Genomic DNA, 15,293 nt, shown 5'->3' on the forward strand with positions numbered 1-15,293 from the left:
CTCATGGACTGATACCATCATGCTGTAAGAACTTCATCTTTTGTTTTCTGAACTTGTCTTGCAAAACTCTTTTATATATTTTTGTAACTGTATGTAATTTGTTTCTGTATTTTATATAGTCAGCACTGTGATACCTTTTATCAGATTAAATGTTTAATTAATCAGCTCTGGTGTTTGATCTCTAAATATATGAGCTCACCTTTCTGAAGGAGGCTCTGGTAAAACATGTTTATCTAATGGTTAATTTGGTGACATGCTGGGACTTGTAGTGGATACCCAGAGGTCTGGTGGCCTTAACCCTTGCACCATCACACTCTCTCTAGCATCTTGGCTGGACCGATAGGGTGTGATCATGTCAACTGGTGGAAGCGTCGGGATATATTTAGAGATTTTTAGTGCTTGCTGGATTTTACCTGTAAGGAAATCTTAGCACTAAAAAGAAATTGCATACATATTCTTGTGTGTAAATTCCAAAGACAGAGCTCAGTGCTGGATTAAAAGACATACAAAAAGAGTGCAAGACAGTTCTGTCCTCCCCATCTCCTGTTTTACCTCCTCTGTCTCATCTCGGAAATATGGAGGCATATCGCAAGCAGTCCAAGCCTGCACTGGAGCTAATGTGCCAAGAAAAAGACATCCCAATGGCAGGAAAGAACAAGGAACAACTTATTGCTGATCTTGTGGAGTATGATGCCTGTGCAGAAGAGCTGAGTGACATGGGACAAAGTCCTACAGCTGGAACTGTAGGAAAAATTAACAGCTTTAAAACAGGATTAGACACATTCCTGGAACAAAATAACATTAATGCTTATGAAGAAATATAAAATCCCATCCCTTCCCCAATATCTCGCCACACCCCTACCCTTCCATTTCCTGGTTGAACTTGATGGACATATGTCTTTTTTTGACCGTACTAACTATGTAACTGCCATCCAAGGACTGATATCTCCTGGGGAATATAACTTTACTCCCCATCAGGACAGTACTCCACATGAGGCCTTGGACTCTTCTATGCGGACTGCCTTACAACACCTTGGGAATGTGGTTGCAAATATGAAACTCCAACTGCTTTTCCAGTACCAAACTGCTGAGAGAGAGGCTCAGGCACGAGCCGCAGAAAGAGAGGCCCAGCGAAGGCATGAATTGGAGGTTCTGAGGCTGAGAGGGGATGCTTTATCCGCACGCAGTGATGTGCAGGATCAAGGAGACCACAAACCCCGCTTGGAACATTTCCCCATGTTGGAGAAAGATGGTGATCTGGATGTGTTCCTGAGGCGATTTGAAAAGGTTTGCCGGCTGTTCCATCTACCTAAGGAACAGTGGGGACGATATCTAACCCCACGGTTGCGAGGGAAAGCTCTGGATGTGTTTGCTTCGCTTCCCTCTGAAAGTGACCAGGACTATGAGGCAATAAAATCTGCCCTGCTCAAAAGTTTTAATCTGATTCCAGAAACTTATCGGAAAAAGATTCGGACTTTGTAACAAAGTGCCACAGAAGGCTGCACACAACATGCAGGTAAGCTAAGGACTGCATTCAGGCTATGGACTGGGGGCCTACAAGTCACTACCTATGAGGCCCTGGAGGACTTGATGGTCCTTGATCAGTTTCTCCAAACACAGAGCTTTGAAGCCAGAGAGTGGATATTGGACCGCAAGCCCAAGACAGCAACGGAAGCAGCAGAACTGGGAGATGACTTTGCCAACAACTGGGCACCAACAGCAAAGCGTGGATCTGCACAAGCTGGAGCAAGTACCTGGAGGGGAGCCACACACCCACAGAGCACCACCAGCAGCACCAAGCCAGCCAGAAACTTCTTGCCATCAGCACCAAAAGCAACAGGAGCCACATTGGGTCAGGGGGACACACGCCGATGTTACAGATGCAACAATATTGGGCACCTGAGTGCCACTTGCCCCAACAAAAATAATTCTACACCAGGAGCTGGAGGACACACAGCCGTTCTTCTGGTGTCCGGAGCGGTGGAAAAAAGAGCGGATAACCTGCAGAGTGTAACTGTGGGTGACCGGGTGACAGTGGGTTTGCAGGATTCTGGAGCCTCCTTTATCTTGGTGCGGCCTGAAGTGGTGGATACAGAGGACATCATCCCTGGAAGAACCATGGCTTTAAAATGAATTGGAGGTGTGCAGCCTGCTGTGCCCATGGCCCGTGTGTACCTGGATTGGGGTACAGGCAAAGGTTTGCAGGAAGTGGGGGTCTCTGAGGACATCCCTGTTAATGTTCTGCTGGGGAATGATCAGGGACGGATGCTCTGTCATTATGCTCCAGAGGACACTACCTGCACACCGGATGGGCTAGGAGAGAGCCCTGTTCATTCTGAGGTACTGTGCGAGACTTTGGGAGACATTGTGAAACTTGGTAACTGGGAGAGGGTACAGGGGATTGATAAATGTTTACCTGTGACTGAACCAGTAATGTTTTCCAAAAGTGAAATGGGGTGTATTGTGACATGTGGTGACAATGCATTGCCAATGCCAACATCTAGTGGAGATGGGCTAGGGGGAGGGGTTGGTGTGTCCCTGGTGACATTTAAGGATGAGGGACCAACAGTGAGTGATATGTCCCAATCCTGTGAGCCTAAGGAGGAGGATGGAAGGAGTGATAGCCCTGTGTATGATGCCTGTAACATTGTTATGTCTGGAACTGAGGGAGAGGAAGGTGGAGATGCTAGTTCATCTGGGGGAAATGTGCTCCCTGATGCCCAAAGATGGGGGGAGGGAAATGAGCATTTCCGGGAAGCTCTGCGCCGTGACCCTTCCCTTGAAGGGCTGAGACAATGTGCTGAGCATACAGATGTTGACACAGAGGGGCATCGGGTATATTGGGAAAATGATATCTTTTACTGGGAGTCCCTTTCCAAAGGCATGCTAGGGGCCCAGGAGAGAGAAAGGCAGTTAGTGGTTCCTAGGCAATACAGGAAAGAGCTGCTGAGGTTGGCCCATGAGACCCCCCTGGCAGGACATTTGGGAGTGGCCTATGCGGTCATAAAGAAGGAATGTCTAGCTGTGGTCTGGGCTTTGCAAAAATTACAGCCATACCTGTATGGCAGGGATTTTACTTTCATAACTGATCATAACCCTCTACATTGGTTGGACAGAGTGTCTGGTAACAATGGCACCTTGAAACAAATGCTAAAAACATTTGTAGAATTGGAGGGCAGAGACTGGGAAAAGTATTTACCCCATCTGTTATTTGCTTACAGGGAGGTACCCCAAGAGCCCACAGGTTTCTCGCCCTTTGAGTTATTATATGGTCACAAAGTGCAGGGACCCCGAGATTTAGTTAGGGAAGAATGGGAAGGGGGGCTACCTGCCCCTGAGACTTCTGTGGTGGAGTATGTTCTGAGATTCAGGGACAGGATGCAGACATTGACTGGGCTGGCACATGACAACCTCACAGCAGCACAGTCCAGGCAGAAGTACTGGTACGATCACAACGCAAGGGACCGGGTCTATGAAGTGGGACAGAAGGTAATGGTTCCGAACCCCATCAGGCAGAATAAGTTGCAGGCTGCCTGGGAGGGTCCCTTCCCCATTCTGCAGCGCCTAGAACCCACCACATATGTAGTTGCCCTTGATGAGAAAGGTCAGAGGCAGAGACAGTACCACATTAATATGGCATACTATGACCCTGAGAAGGTGGTACTCAGTGTATGTAGTGCACCAGAGGTAGGGCTGGGTAGTGATCCCCTACTAGACCTAGTGGAGCAAGCTAAGAGCTCTCAGATAAAAGGAGGAGGCAGCTTAATCAGGTACTAGGACAGTGCCATGTTTGCCTGGGAATGCAGGGCCTGTGGTGTCAAGAAAAGAAATAGACAGTTAATGGAGACAGATCTATCAGCCTGGCAGGCAAGATCTCTCTGTCCCCATCTTAAGGGGGAGTTGTCAGGCCCAAGGCCTGATTATTAAAATCCTATATGTGTATTATAATTGTAACTGTGTAATGTCTTATCCAAGCCGTGGGTGAGAGGTCATTCAGACTGTATTTTGTGTATTGCATTTTATTGGGGAGTCTGGCTGTTTGTTTACATCTCCTTTGAAGTCAAAGGCTTTTTTGAAGTCATGCACTCTGGTCCCATCATATAATCACAGATAAGGGGCAAGAGGGGAGGGGGGAATGGAGTCTCCCTCCCAAGAAAGCAGATATGATATTTAAAACAATGCTAGACTCAGGGTGTTCAATGCTGTGCAACAAGCTGACAAGACCATCCTAAGAACAGGACTCTCACTCTCATGGACTGATACCATCATGCTGTAAGAACTTCATCTTTTATTTTCTGAACTTGTCTTGCAAAACTCTTTTATATATTTTTGTAACTGTATGTAATTTGTTTCTGTATTTTATATAGTCAGCACTGTGATACCTTTTATCAGATTAAATGTTTAATTAATCAGCTCTGGTGTTTGATCTCTAAATATATGAGCTCACCTTTCTGAAGGAGGCTCTGGTAAAACACGTTTATCTAAGGGTTCATTTGGTGACTTGCTGGGACTTGTAGTGGATACCCAGAGGTCTGGTGGCCTTAACCCTTGCACCATCACACTCTCTCTAGCGTCTTGGCTGGACCGATAGGGTGTGATCGTGATAGGAGGTCGAGATAGGAGGTCGACATAGGAGGTAAGGATAGGAGGTCGAGATGGGAAAATGGGATAGGAGGTCAAGATAGGAGGTCGGGATAGGAGGTCGAGATAGGAGGACGGGATTTGAGGAAGGGATATGTGGTTGAGATAGGAGGTCGAGATAGGAGGTTGAGATAGGAGTTCGAGATAGGAGGATGGGATAGGAGGTCGGGATAGGAGGACGGGATAGGAGGATGGGATAGGAGGTCGGGATAGGAGGTCGGGATATGGGGTTGGGATTTGACAACAATGTATGAGGATGGGATATGAAGTCAAAAGCTTCCTCCTTTGTTTATTTTCCTCCTCAACAAGGATTAGGAAGGAAAAACCGGGCAACACCTAGTACTCAGCTAGTATGTATATAAATGTGGCCCTTCAACTATAATCTTTCCTGGACTAGCTATACAATGGCCATTTATTTATTTTTTATTATTTAAGTATTTATATATTTATTTACGGAGGAGCTGTCCCGTTCTTCTCCGCACCTTCTCAGCTCCCCTTATAGCGCTGTGACATGCGCTAGGCTTCTCACTTACCACTATCTGCTATCAGCTCCCCCCCTTTGAGCTCTGCTCTGGTGCTTAATAGCACTCTCTCTGCATTCCTGCATTGTAGATGTCTACTAGCGGTGCTGGGACTATCCCTGCCCCTTTTTGACTACACAATGGTTTACTATAGGGCTCTGAGAGACCGCATGTCTCAAGGAGCGAGCACAATCCCTCCAGGAGTTGCGCTATCATTCACTACATCACCAATGTTGCAATCATAATAATGATAACTCCTAAATACTGAATATTGAATGCTTTTTAAATTGGTCATACACCAACATATGAAATAGTTTTTTTATTCATAGAGCACTTTTATAGCCTTTTATCTGTCAATGTGTACTATGTCATAGCACTAAGTGCTGTTTGAGAATACCAATACAGTAGAATCTCCCAATAGCAGACATTTACGGGGAAATGTAAAAAGTGTGCACTATTGGGAGATGTCCCCTTTTCGGGAAAAAAGGCTTAAATCTTTCTGAATGACGGAATACTGTTCTGTACTCACTCTAGGGTGCAATTACCTACAAAACATGAGAAAAAGCTGAATACAAATAAATAAATAAATAATTTTGCACTGTAATAAGGCTTTAAAAAAATCTCAACAATATAATTAAATAGGAAAAGTAATGCCAAATCATTCATGCCAATGCCAAATCATTCCTCCATTCCCTCATCCCCCTGTTCTTCTTACTTCTTACCTTGCCAGCAGGCAGTGACGAGTGACGCTCCTCTGCGCTTCACTCAATGAGGGCAGCGGCGGCTGCCAGCAGTGACAAATAATGCTCCACACGTCACTCGTCATTTTGGGCAGCTACCGCTGCCCTCAGTGAGGAAAGCGCAGAGAAGCGTCACTCGTCACCGCCTGCTGGCCAGGTAAGAAGTAAGAAGAACAGGGTGACGGGGGAATGATTTGGCATAGAGGGGATAGTTTGGCACTGGGATGAGGGAATGATTTGGCATGGTGGGAGGATGATTTGACACAGGGGGAAGATTTGGCAAAGGGGGGATGATTTGGCACAGGGGGATGATTTGGCACAAGGGTTGTGCTGGGTCTGCTATAGGGGGTCAAGCAGGGGCCAGGGCTCCCTGGGAACCAGAGCCACTTACTGGGGGTATTGGCTGTACCCCTCTGACGGCAGACCTGTGTACAAGGTAGGAAGGCAGACCTGTGTACATAAGCGAAGTTGTCCCCTACTGGGTGTGTCCACGAACGCTATTGGGAATGTCCCCTATTCGGAGGGTGAAAATACATTAAGTCCTATGGGACTCTGCCAGGGAATTAAAAACTGCCCGCTATGGGAGGTGTTTCCTAATGGGAGGGGTCCACTAAGGGAGATTTCACTGTATTAGCATAACCTTTTGTGATGATTTGTAACCTGTTCGATACTTTTTGTGTGTGCGTATATATACCAGATGTGTCTCCCTTGTACCTTATGATGCACCTTATCCTGAAGAAGGGCCCAATCTGGGCCAGAAACACGTCCATATGTTATATATATAGTTATATACTGTTTCTTGCAATAAGTTAATACTTCTCAGATCCAGCGCTGTATCAAGTTCCAGTTTTCACTTTATCCTCCTTCTCCGTATATCATTACCTGTTACTGTGCCTCGGCTGCGCTTCCTAGACACAGCTATGTTCTATACTTCCATCTCCTACTGACCTACTGCTGCTGTTATGCATTCTTCTTTACTTTGGTCCACATTTTCTTATTCTTGCTAGTAAACTACTGATGATGTGGTACAGAAACCACCTGCGATTGGTCCTCTCTCCCTTAATACTAGTCCAATGCCTCATTACTTGCTTGGTCCTTTCCAGTCATTTGACTTTCCACGAAGCAACAAATGATGCTGCAGCTCCATAGATATTGCTAATTGGTCCGTCTTTTTTGAGTGGCAGCTAGTCAGTCATGATGAACATCCTGTTTACATTACCTTACTCCAGCTTGAGATTGATGGCTAATATCAGAATTTATGAATATTTATCTTTCTGTAATTTATTACCACTGTTATATGACTGCTTTTTATGTTTGATATTGTAACTTTGCCAATCCCCTGTGCATTTAAACTCTCCCTGAGGGTGTGTTCACATGCTATTACTAGCAGCGGGTTTCCCGCTGCGGGAATCCTGCTGCGAGTTACTCTACCATTGATTTAAATGGGTCCACAGACAATCCGCAATAGTATAAAATTGTGGACCCATTCAAATGAATGGTAGCATAACTCGCAGAGGGTTTCCCGCGGCGGGAAACCCGCTGCTAGTTACTAGCGTGTGGACAAACCCTTAGCCTGTATTTTTAGACACATATTCTAACTGCAATTGAAAAAGAGAGATAATACTCCCGAAACACGTTTTGCCTGTTTTGTACTGTCGATTTTATTGTTTTTATATTATGTCAATAAATTAAATTTCACTAATCTGATCCGTTCATGGTAGCACCGAATTTGCAGTGCTCTTTATTTTTTTCTGTATTATTGTTCCATTGTTGCTACGGTTCCCTGCCATAAGATACCGTCTCCACTACTGCTGGCCTGCAAGCTTTGGATGGTAAAGATTACCCCTTTCTAGGGGTGATTTGCCTGAACACAAGTACTCTCTCAGTTGAGAGACATTTTATAAAGGGCTTAGGTAGATTACCCCATTAGTCACGTTTATCCCCCATCCTTGTGGTTGTAAGAGGTGGTCTTAAAGCCATAAAGAGTCAAGTGGACTGTTTTAAGCATTTTGCCTAACTTCTATCAACTTTAATGGCAAATTTCACTCTTTACGTAACTGGGGACCAAAAAGCGTACAGTGGGTGAAATCAGTAATGAACATGTCATCATTTTTCTCACTAAATATATTTCCAAAGGTGCTACTGACATAACATTTTCACCAGATGTTGGTAACTAACCAAGTAATCCATATACAGAAACCAAAACAAATACACTTAGAAATTAGGTTATGTCTAATTATGTACAAAATCCTTTGTTGTTAATGGCACCTTGAAGACATCTCCTGTATGGAGAAACTTGTTGCATGCATTGCTCTGGTGGGATTTTGGCCCATTTTTCAACACAAACAGTCATCAAATCTTTACGGTTCCAGCGGCTTCTTCTATAAATAATAATCTTCAGTTATTTCCATGAAATTTCAATGGAATTTAAGTCAGGTGATTGGCTGGGCCATTCTAGCAGCTTTTATTTTAAACCACATGAGAGTTTCCTTGTTTTTGTGTCATTTTGTTTCCTTGTTTTTGTGATCATTGTCTTATTTAAATGCCCATGCTCGTTTCATCTTAATCATCCTGTAAGATGGCAGCAGTTTTTTGTCAAGAATGTTTCAGTAAATGTGCCCATCCATTCATCCTTCAATTATTTGAAGTTTTCCAGTACCCTTTGCGGAAAATCAGCCCCACACCATGATGTTTCCACCTCCAAACTTCACTGTTTGTATGGTGTTTTTAGCATGGTGTGCAGTGCCATTTCTTCTCAAAACATTGTGTGTATTATGGCATCCGAACAGTTTAATTTTGCTCTCATCTGACCAAACTATTTTCTCCCAATATTTCACTGGCTTTTCCAAATGTTGTTCAGCAAACTTTAAACCAGCTTCAATATGCTTTTTATTCAGGATTAGAGTCTGGGTGGTGAGTATGCATACAGGCCATGACTGCAGATTACAACTCTACCTACTAAATTTAGGTCTTTTTGACCTCTCCACTAGTGGCCCTTGGTTTTCGGAGCGACTTTTCTGATTATTCTTTTCAATCCTCTGTCATAAATCTTCCGAGAAGCTTAGAAATGCAACTGTTACAGACACCATTGTTTTGTTTTGCAGTAATTAGGTTGCAAAGGATTTGAGAGAGCTCTTTGCTTTTACCTATCATGGAATGTGTCTTGTGTGACACCTTGGCAATGAGACCTTTGTGGTAGGCCATCAGTTGGGACTGAAACAGCTGACGATGATTTGCATGAACAAGGGCCTGGATTGCTTTTTAATTACTGATAGATTTGAGCTGTTGTCTTGGCTTTCTATGCCTTTTTTCTCTATGTGTTCAATATTTCCCCCCTCTGTCAGTTCCTATGTCATAGTACAAATTTTTTTTTATAGTCTAACACATCTATTATAAAAGATACAAATATTTACTGTTTACAGAGAGTCGGAGTTTAGCTCCATAAAGCCAGGCAAAGAACAGTAAAACAGTAGTCAGAGACAATGACACAGTATCATTTAAACAGGGCTTCTCAAAATACAGCCTTTAACTTCATAAATAAAAATACAAAATCCTACTTGTCAAAGCGCTCACTAGCACATTATTTAATTATACATACCGATGACTTGCTACCAGTCCAAAAACTTTGGCACCCATTGTGTTGCTCAAACAAGACTTGAAGTGACCCTCAGAGGCTGCAAATTTGAGGATTAAAACTCCCAGCAGAGCTCCAGTTTCCTTCCAGCCTTTAAGTGCAGACAAAGCTACACTTTTTTGTAAGCCCAACACCTAGGCCTTAGGACTTGTGCTCACTTGAGCCATCTGGAAAACCTAGATTGGTCCGCAACTGAATGACCATCCCCACTACTAATCTGTCAGTCATTCCATAAAATCTAGGCCCATAAACAGACTTTACCAAAAGTTGCTTAGCAGGTATGGTCTACTAGAGCTTTTAAACTATTCCTGGATTTCTCACATTTTGCTCAATTTTTCTTTGATGAGATGTGAACTTCTTTAAGTCTCATAGCCATAAGGGGGGAATCTTGTAGAAATAAAGGGATCCATGATTGCCATTTCTGTCTCTGTTTCATGCCAGACACAGCATTGTTTTAAGTGAATAAGTCTGGAGAGTTGAAGTACGAGGCACAGCAAAACGAATTAACTATTCACTAAGCTAGGATAACAATTAAAGGCCCTTGTGGCCCATTTAACCTCTTTAGTCTGATGATTTTGGTGGCTCCTGTGAGTTGGACTCGCACTGATATAATGTGGCCAGTCCTACGTTGTGAGTGTTTTCATCAGGGAAAACCCCATTAATTGGCTGGTGTTAAGTAGTGATACACATAAATAATCTATCATGGAAGGAAAATGACAGAACTGAATAGATTTCATAGAAAACGGTAATAATATGTCACTTAGAAACTTATGTCAAAGGATTTTTACTCTGTGTTCACTGTTTTATCCCATAATTAACGGCTAATTACAGATATTTTAAAGCTAGGCTGCAATTATTATCTCTACGTTACTGCAGAAAGCATTAACTACTTTGCTAAATGTTAAGTTTCATCTATCACTGTATGCCCTAGATTCTGAGAAGCCTAAAACTTCTGTGTTCCAGATGCTGGTTAAAGGGCACTGGCACAGTTTTTGTTTTGGATATTGTAGAACGGGACCCTTCAAACAGTCTGTCCAGCAAGCAAACAGACCCAAACAGGCAGTCACAGTTTAGCAGTCTTGGGTTCATTGTAAAAATGCACATACAGCAAGTTCCACTTGTAGCATCAGGTTCTTTATATAAACATAAACTTCTGAGCTCCTCATCCAAAACTTGGCATGTTCAGTCTTAAAGTCAGTCATTTTAGCTCAGTGTATCAGTATCCAACATTTCACAGACAAGCTAATCTGCTTCAGAGCAACTCCTCTCTGCTGTTCTCTGGCAGTGCTAACACATCTGTGAGATCAGGTTCAGGACAGGAGTGCAACACACACCAAAGAACTGGAGTGTAAGAGTGACTTTATCTCCAGAACCTTCAGTCATACCCAAAACCTGCATTTATTCTTTGGGAATATGTTTAACCATAGCTAACTTATCCAAGAACTAGAGGTTCTGTAATGAGTGCACACTATGTAATGTAACATTAGTTGATAATGCATATACAACTTAACATAACATTCATAAGCAGTTCATTTTTGGTTTCGTATACTTCACTCACCTTTTGTTCGTTATCCTCCTGATGCCAGCAGCAAGGGAGAACTCTATTGTACAGCTCAATCAATGAACCACAACACCTTTCCATATCTCCCCCAGTGGGGTATGTAAGGTTAATGGCCCATTATCCATGCATGTGGCCAGGAATACATAGTACAATGCCGCAGCGTATGGTGGCAGGCCTCTCCCTGTTATTTATACAGGATACATAGAAAGGAAGAGAGGGAGGAGAAACCTATTGTATGTTCAGGAAACTGGGAATAGAGGAAAGAGAAAATAGCAACCAATACTTTATGAAGTAATGGAAAAGATTTCAAATATGTGTAGAGGATTACATTTTAGAAATCAATATAATGCATATATTAACTGAAGACTTAACCTTGAAACTTTGTGTGAAAATGTGAATATAATGAGTTTTTGCACTTTAGTTTTTTCCTCCTTACATTTTAAAAATCATAACCCTTTCAATTTTGCACCTAAAAATCCATATGATGGCTTATTTTTTGCGCCACCAATTCTACTTTGTAATGACATCAGTCATTTTACCCAAAAATCTACGGCGAAACAGGAAAAAAACTAATTGTGCGCCAAAATGGATGGAAAAATGCCATTGTGTTAATTTTGGGGGCTTCCGTTTCTACGCAGTAAATTTTCCGGTAAAATTGACACCTTATGTTTTATTTTTCCATGTACGGGGCTGTATGGGAGGCTCATTTTTTGTGCTGTGATCTGAAGTTTTTATCTGTACCATTTTTGTTTTGATCAATCTTTTTGATCGCTTTTTATTCATTTTTTCATTTATTTATACTTTGAATTTTTTTTGCACATATGCCATTGACTGTGCGGTTTAACCCCTTAAGGACTGAGTGATTTCATGTTTTTGCATTTTTGTTTTTACCTCCTTGCCTTTAAAAAATCATAACCCTTTCAATATTGCACCTAAAAATCTGTATTATGGCTTATTTTTTGCGCCACCAATTCTACTTTACAGTGACATTAGTCATTTTACCGAAAAATCCATGGTGAAACGTAAAAAAAATTCATTGTGCGACAAACTTGAAGAAAAAATGCCATTTTGTTAATTTTGGGGGCTTCCGTTTCTACGCAGTAAATTTTTCGGTAAAATTGACACCTTATGTTTATTCTGTAGGTCCATACGGTTAAAATGATACCCTACTTGTATAGGTTTGATTTTGTATTACTTCAGAAAAAAATCATAAATACATGCAGGAAAAATTATACGTTTAAAATTGTCATTTTCTGAGCCCTATAACTTTGTTATTTTTCTGTGTTCAGGGCACTATGAGGGCTAATTTTTTGCGACGTGATCTGAAGTTTTTAGCGGTACCATTTTTGTTCTGATCAGACTTTTTGATCACTTTTTATTCACTTTTTTTGTGGTATAAAAAGTGATCAAAAATGCGCTATTTTGGACTTTGGAATTTTTTTGCGTGTACGCAATTGAACGTGCGGTTTTAAAAGTGGTATATTTTTATGATTCGGACATTTCCACACGCGGTGATACCCCATATCTTTATTTTTATTTTTATTTACACTGTTTTATTTTGTTACTAGGAAATGACGGGTGATTAAAACTTTTAATTCAGAAGGGAATACCTGAAAGGGTTAACTTTTTTTTTTACACTTTTTTTTTGCGAGCTCATAGCTCCTATAGGGACCTATGAGCTTGCAATGGCTGATTGCATACACATATTGTTGCCTTGACGTTGCATGGCAACAAGCTTTGTAATCGGCGGTTGATTGCTCTAGCCTGTAACTCAGGCATGGAGCAAACAATCAGAGCCGGGACGCCGGGACCTTCTTCTCTCCGGGTAGCTGATCGGGGCATCGCAATTTTATCGCGATGACCCCGATCAGCCCGACTGAGCAGCCAGGAAGCATTTATTTTCAATTTCGATGCGGCACTCAGCTTTGAGCGCCGCATCGGAAGGGTTAATAGTGCGTGACCGAAAGATCGCGGCCGCGCGCTATTAGCCGTGGGTCCCGGCTTTGGGACCCCGCGTTATAGACAGGGACCTAAGGAGTTAATTAACAATATATTTTTATAGTTCGTACATTTACACACGCGGTGATACCACATATATTTATTTTTATTCACATTGTTTTTAATGGGAAAAGGGGGGTGATTCAAACTTTTATTAGGGAAGGGGTTAAATCATCTTTAATACCTTTTTTTCCCCGCAATGTTATAGCCCCAATAGGGGACTATAACATGCAGTACATTGATTCAACACACTGATCAATGCCTTTTGCATTGCAATGCATTGATCAGTATTATCGGAAGTTGATTTCTCAAGCCTGGATTAAAGGCTTGGAGCAATCAATCACCGATCGGACGTGCAGGAGGCATTTAAGGCTCCCTCCTGTTGCTCTCTAGCTGATCAGGACATCGCGATTTTACCGCGATGATCTCGATCAGCCCGGCTGAGGCGGGAAACTTTCACTTTTGTCGCGGCAATCAACTTTGATCTCCGCGTCTAAAGAGTTAATGCCGGACATCTGCCAGAATGGCAATGTCCGGCATTAGTCACGGGTCCTGGCTGCTGATAGCAGCCGGGACCGTACGGGTATGATGCGAGCTCAGCTCCTGAGCTTGCTTCATAACCCTCCCGTGCCGCAGCGCCGTATAAACACTGCGTTTTGCGGCAAGGGGTTAAACAAAGCACAGTAACGGAACAAACTATAGGAATAACCAGATTAACTTTGAAACCAAACTCCAAACATGGAGGAATACAAAACAGGTCTTAACACTAAACAAGAAACAAGTTCCAAAAACAGATACAGAGTTAGACACGAAAAACACTGACCATAGTACAGACAGATAACAAAAGAAACAGAACAAGGTAAAAGCCATATAGGACAGAACTAATAAACCATGGCTAAACAAAGTACACAGACAAGAGTACAAGGTGAATTAAAATCAGCAGCCAAACCACAAATAGCTGCCTATTGGTTATAAACTATGGGGTAGATTTATCAAAACCTGTGTAGAGGAAAAGTGGTGCAGTTGCCCATAGCAACCAATCAGATTGCTTCTTTCATTTTCAAAAAGGCCTCTGAAAAATGAAAGAAGTGATCTGGTTGGTTGCTAGCGACAACTGCACCACTTTACCTCTGCACAAGTTTTGATAAAGCTCCTTGTAATTCTTACCTGACTAGTAATTCTCCCCCTGTAATTGTTACCTGACCGAGGAAAAGAATACACAGACTGGTCAGGTTCACTCATTACAGAAAGAAAGCAAGAATTAAGCAAAGCAAAAACAGAAACCCACAAACTGTCTGTCTCTCCCAGAAAGAGGAGGTCTAACAGGCATTAAATAAACACATAGAAGGAGTTTTATCAAGCTCCTTAGTAGGTTTATTTTGCGTAAAAAAGTCACACTTTTCTATACATTCTGCGACTTTTTGATTTTCGTTTATTCCAAAGCACATTTCTGAAATCTGCTCACATAGTAATTATTTTTTTCTCTCGCTTTGCAGTGGTCATGTATTTATCAAATGCAATAGTCGCTAGGCCAGTCAGGGTGTCACCCGATGCGGTACGTCCCTCCTCCCCGTCACTCTCTAGCAACGCTACTGGTAATAAACTGTAGATCAAGAACTTTGGCTATTAACATAAGGGAAAACTTTTCTGCTTTAAAAAATGCTTTTGTAAGCGCGTTTTACTTACGTGCGATTTATTTATCAAGGTCATGAGACTATTTGATAAATAGGTCGCATGTAAGCAATAATAAGTTAAATAAAATTGTCATATAAAAGCCATATGTTTGAAAAGAATGATAAATCTCCTTCATAGTGAAGAACAAGTGCAAAAGTGCGTAACAGACATCTTTTCTTCTTCGTATCCCAGGAGGTGCACTAATACCTACCTATAACCTTATCCCAGGAGGTGCACTAATACCTTCCTATTACTGGTGCTGGTATTGCCACCATCATTCCTACTGGCAGGGGACATGGCAGAGGGGTTCTGTCCTCAGCCTTTTCCAATAATGTGGATTGTAAAAGATTTTGAGGTTATCTTGATCTTTTTGGGGTAATTTTTCACTCACCTACTAGTCAATTTGAACTTTTAACACTTTGAACTGCGTTATCTTACATATGTATGTAAAGTGCTTTAGAAGGCTAATGCCTGTTATATGTAGATCACTCTGCTCTGGCTCACTGCTCACATACACTATCTGT

General features: G+C 42.2%; 1 protein-coding gene across 16 annotated transcripts in view; it reads right to left on the reverse strand.

Moving 5' to 3' along the window:
• The window catches only part of PHLDB1 (pleckstrin homology like domain family B member 1), a 727,524-nt gene that overhangs the window by 665,099 nt on the left and 47,132 nt on the right, over positions 1–15,293 (reverse strand). For 4 of the 16 annotated variants that reach the window (XM_056544025.1, XM_056544027.1, XM_056544026.1 and 1 more), the window contains exon 1: positions 11,095–11,320. The exons of 2 other annotated variants lie outside the window; for them this stretch is intronic. In XM_056544025.1, coding sequence (XP_056400000.1) covers positions 11,095–11,178 — 84 coding nt within the window. In that variant the 5' untranslated portion in view covers positions 11,179–11,320. Of the gene's footprint in view, positions 1–11,094; positions 11,323–15,293 lie in introns of those variants that run through there. 10 more of the 16 variants (XM_056544030.1, XM_056544023.1, XM_056544022.1 and 7 more) reach the window with 6 other exon arrangements.

Source organism: Hyla sarda, chromosome 10 (genome assembly GCF_029499605.1).
Source record: "Hyla sarda isolate aHylSar1 chromosome 10, aHylSar1.hap1, whole genome shotgun sequence".
Taxonomy (NCBI): Eukaryota; Metazoa; Chordata; class Amphibia; order Anura; family Hylidae; genus Hyla; species Hyla sarda.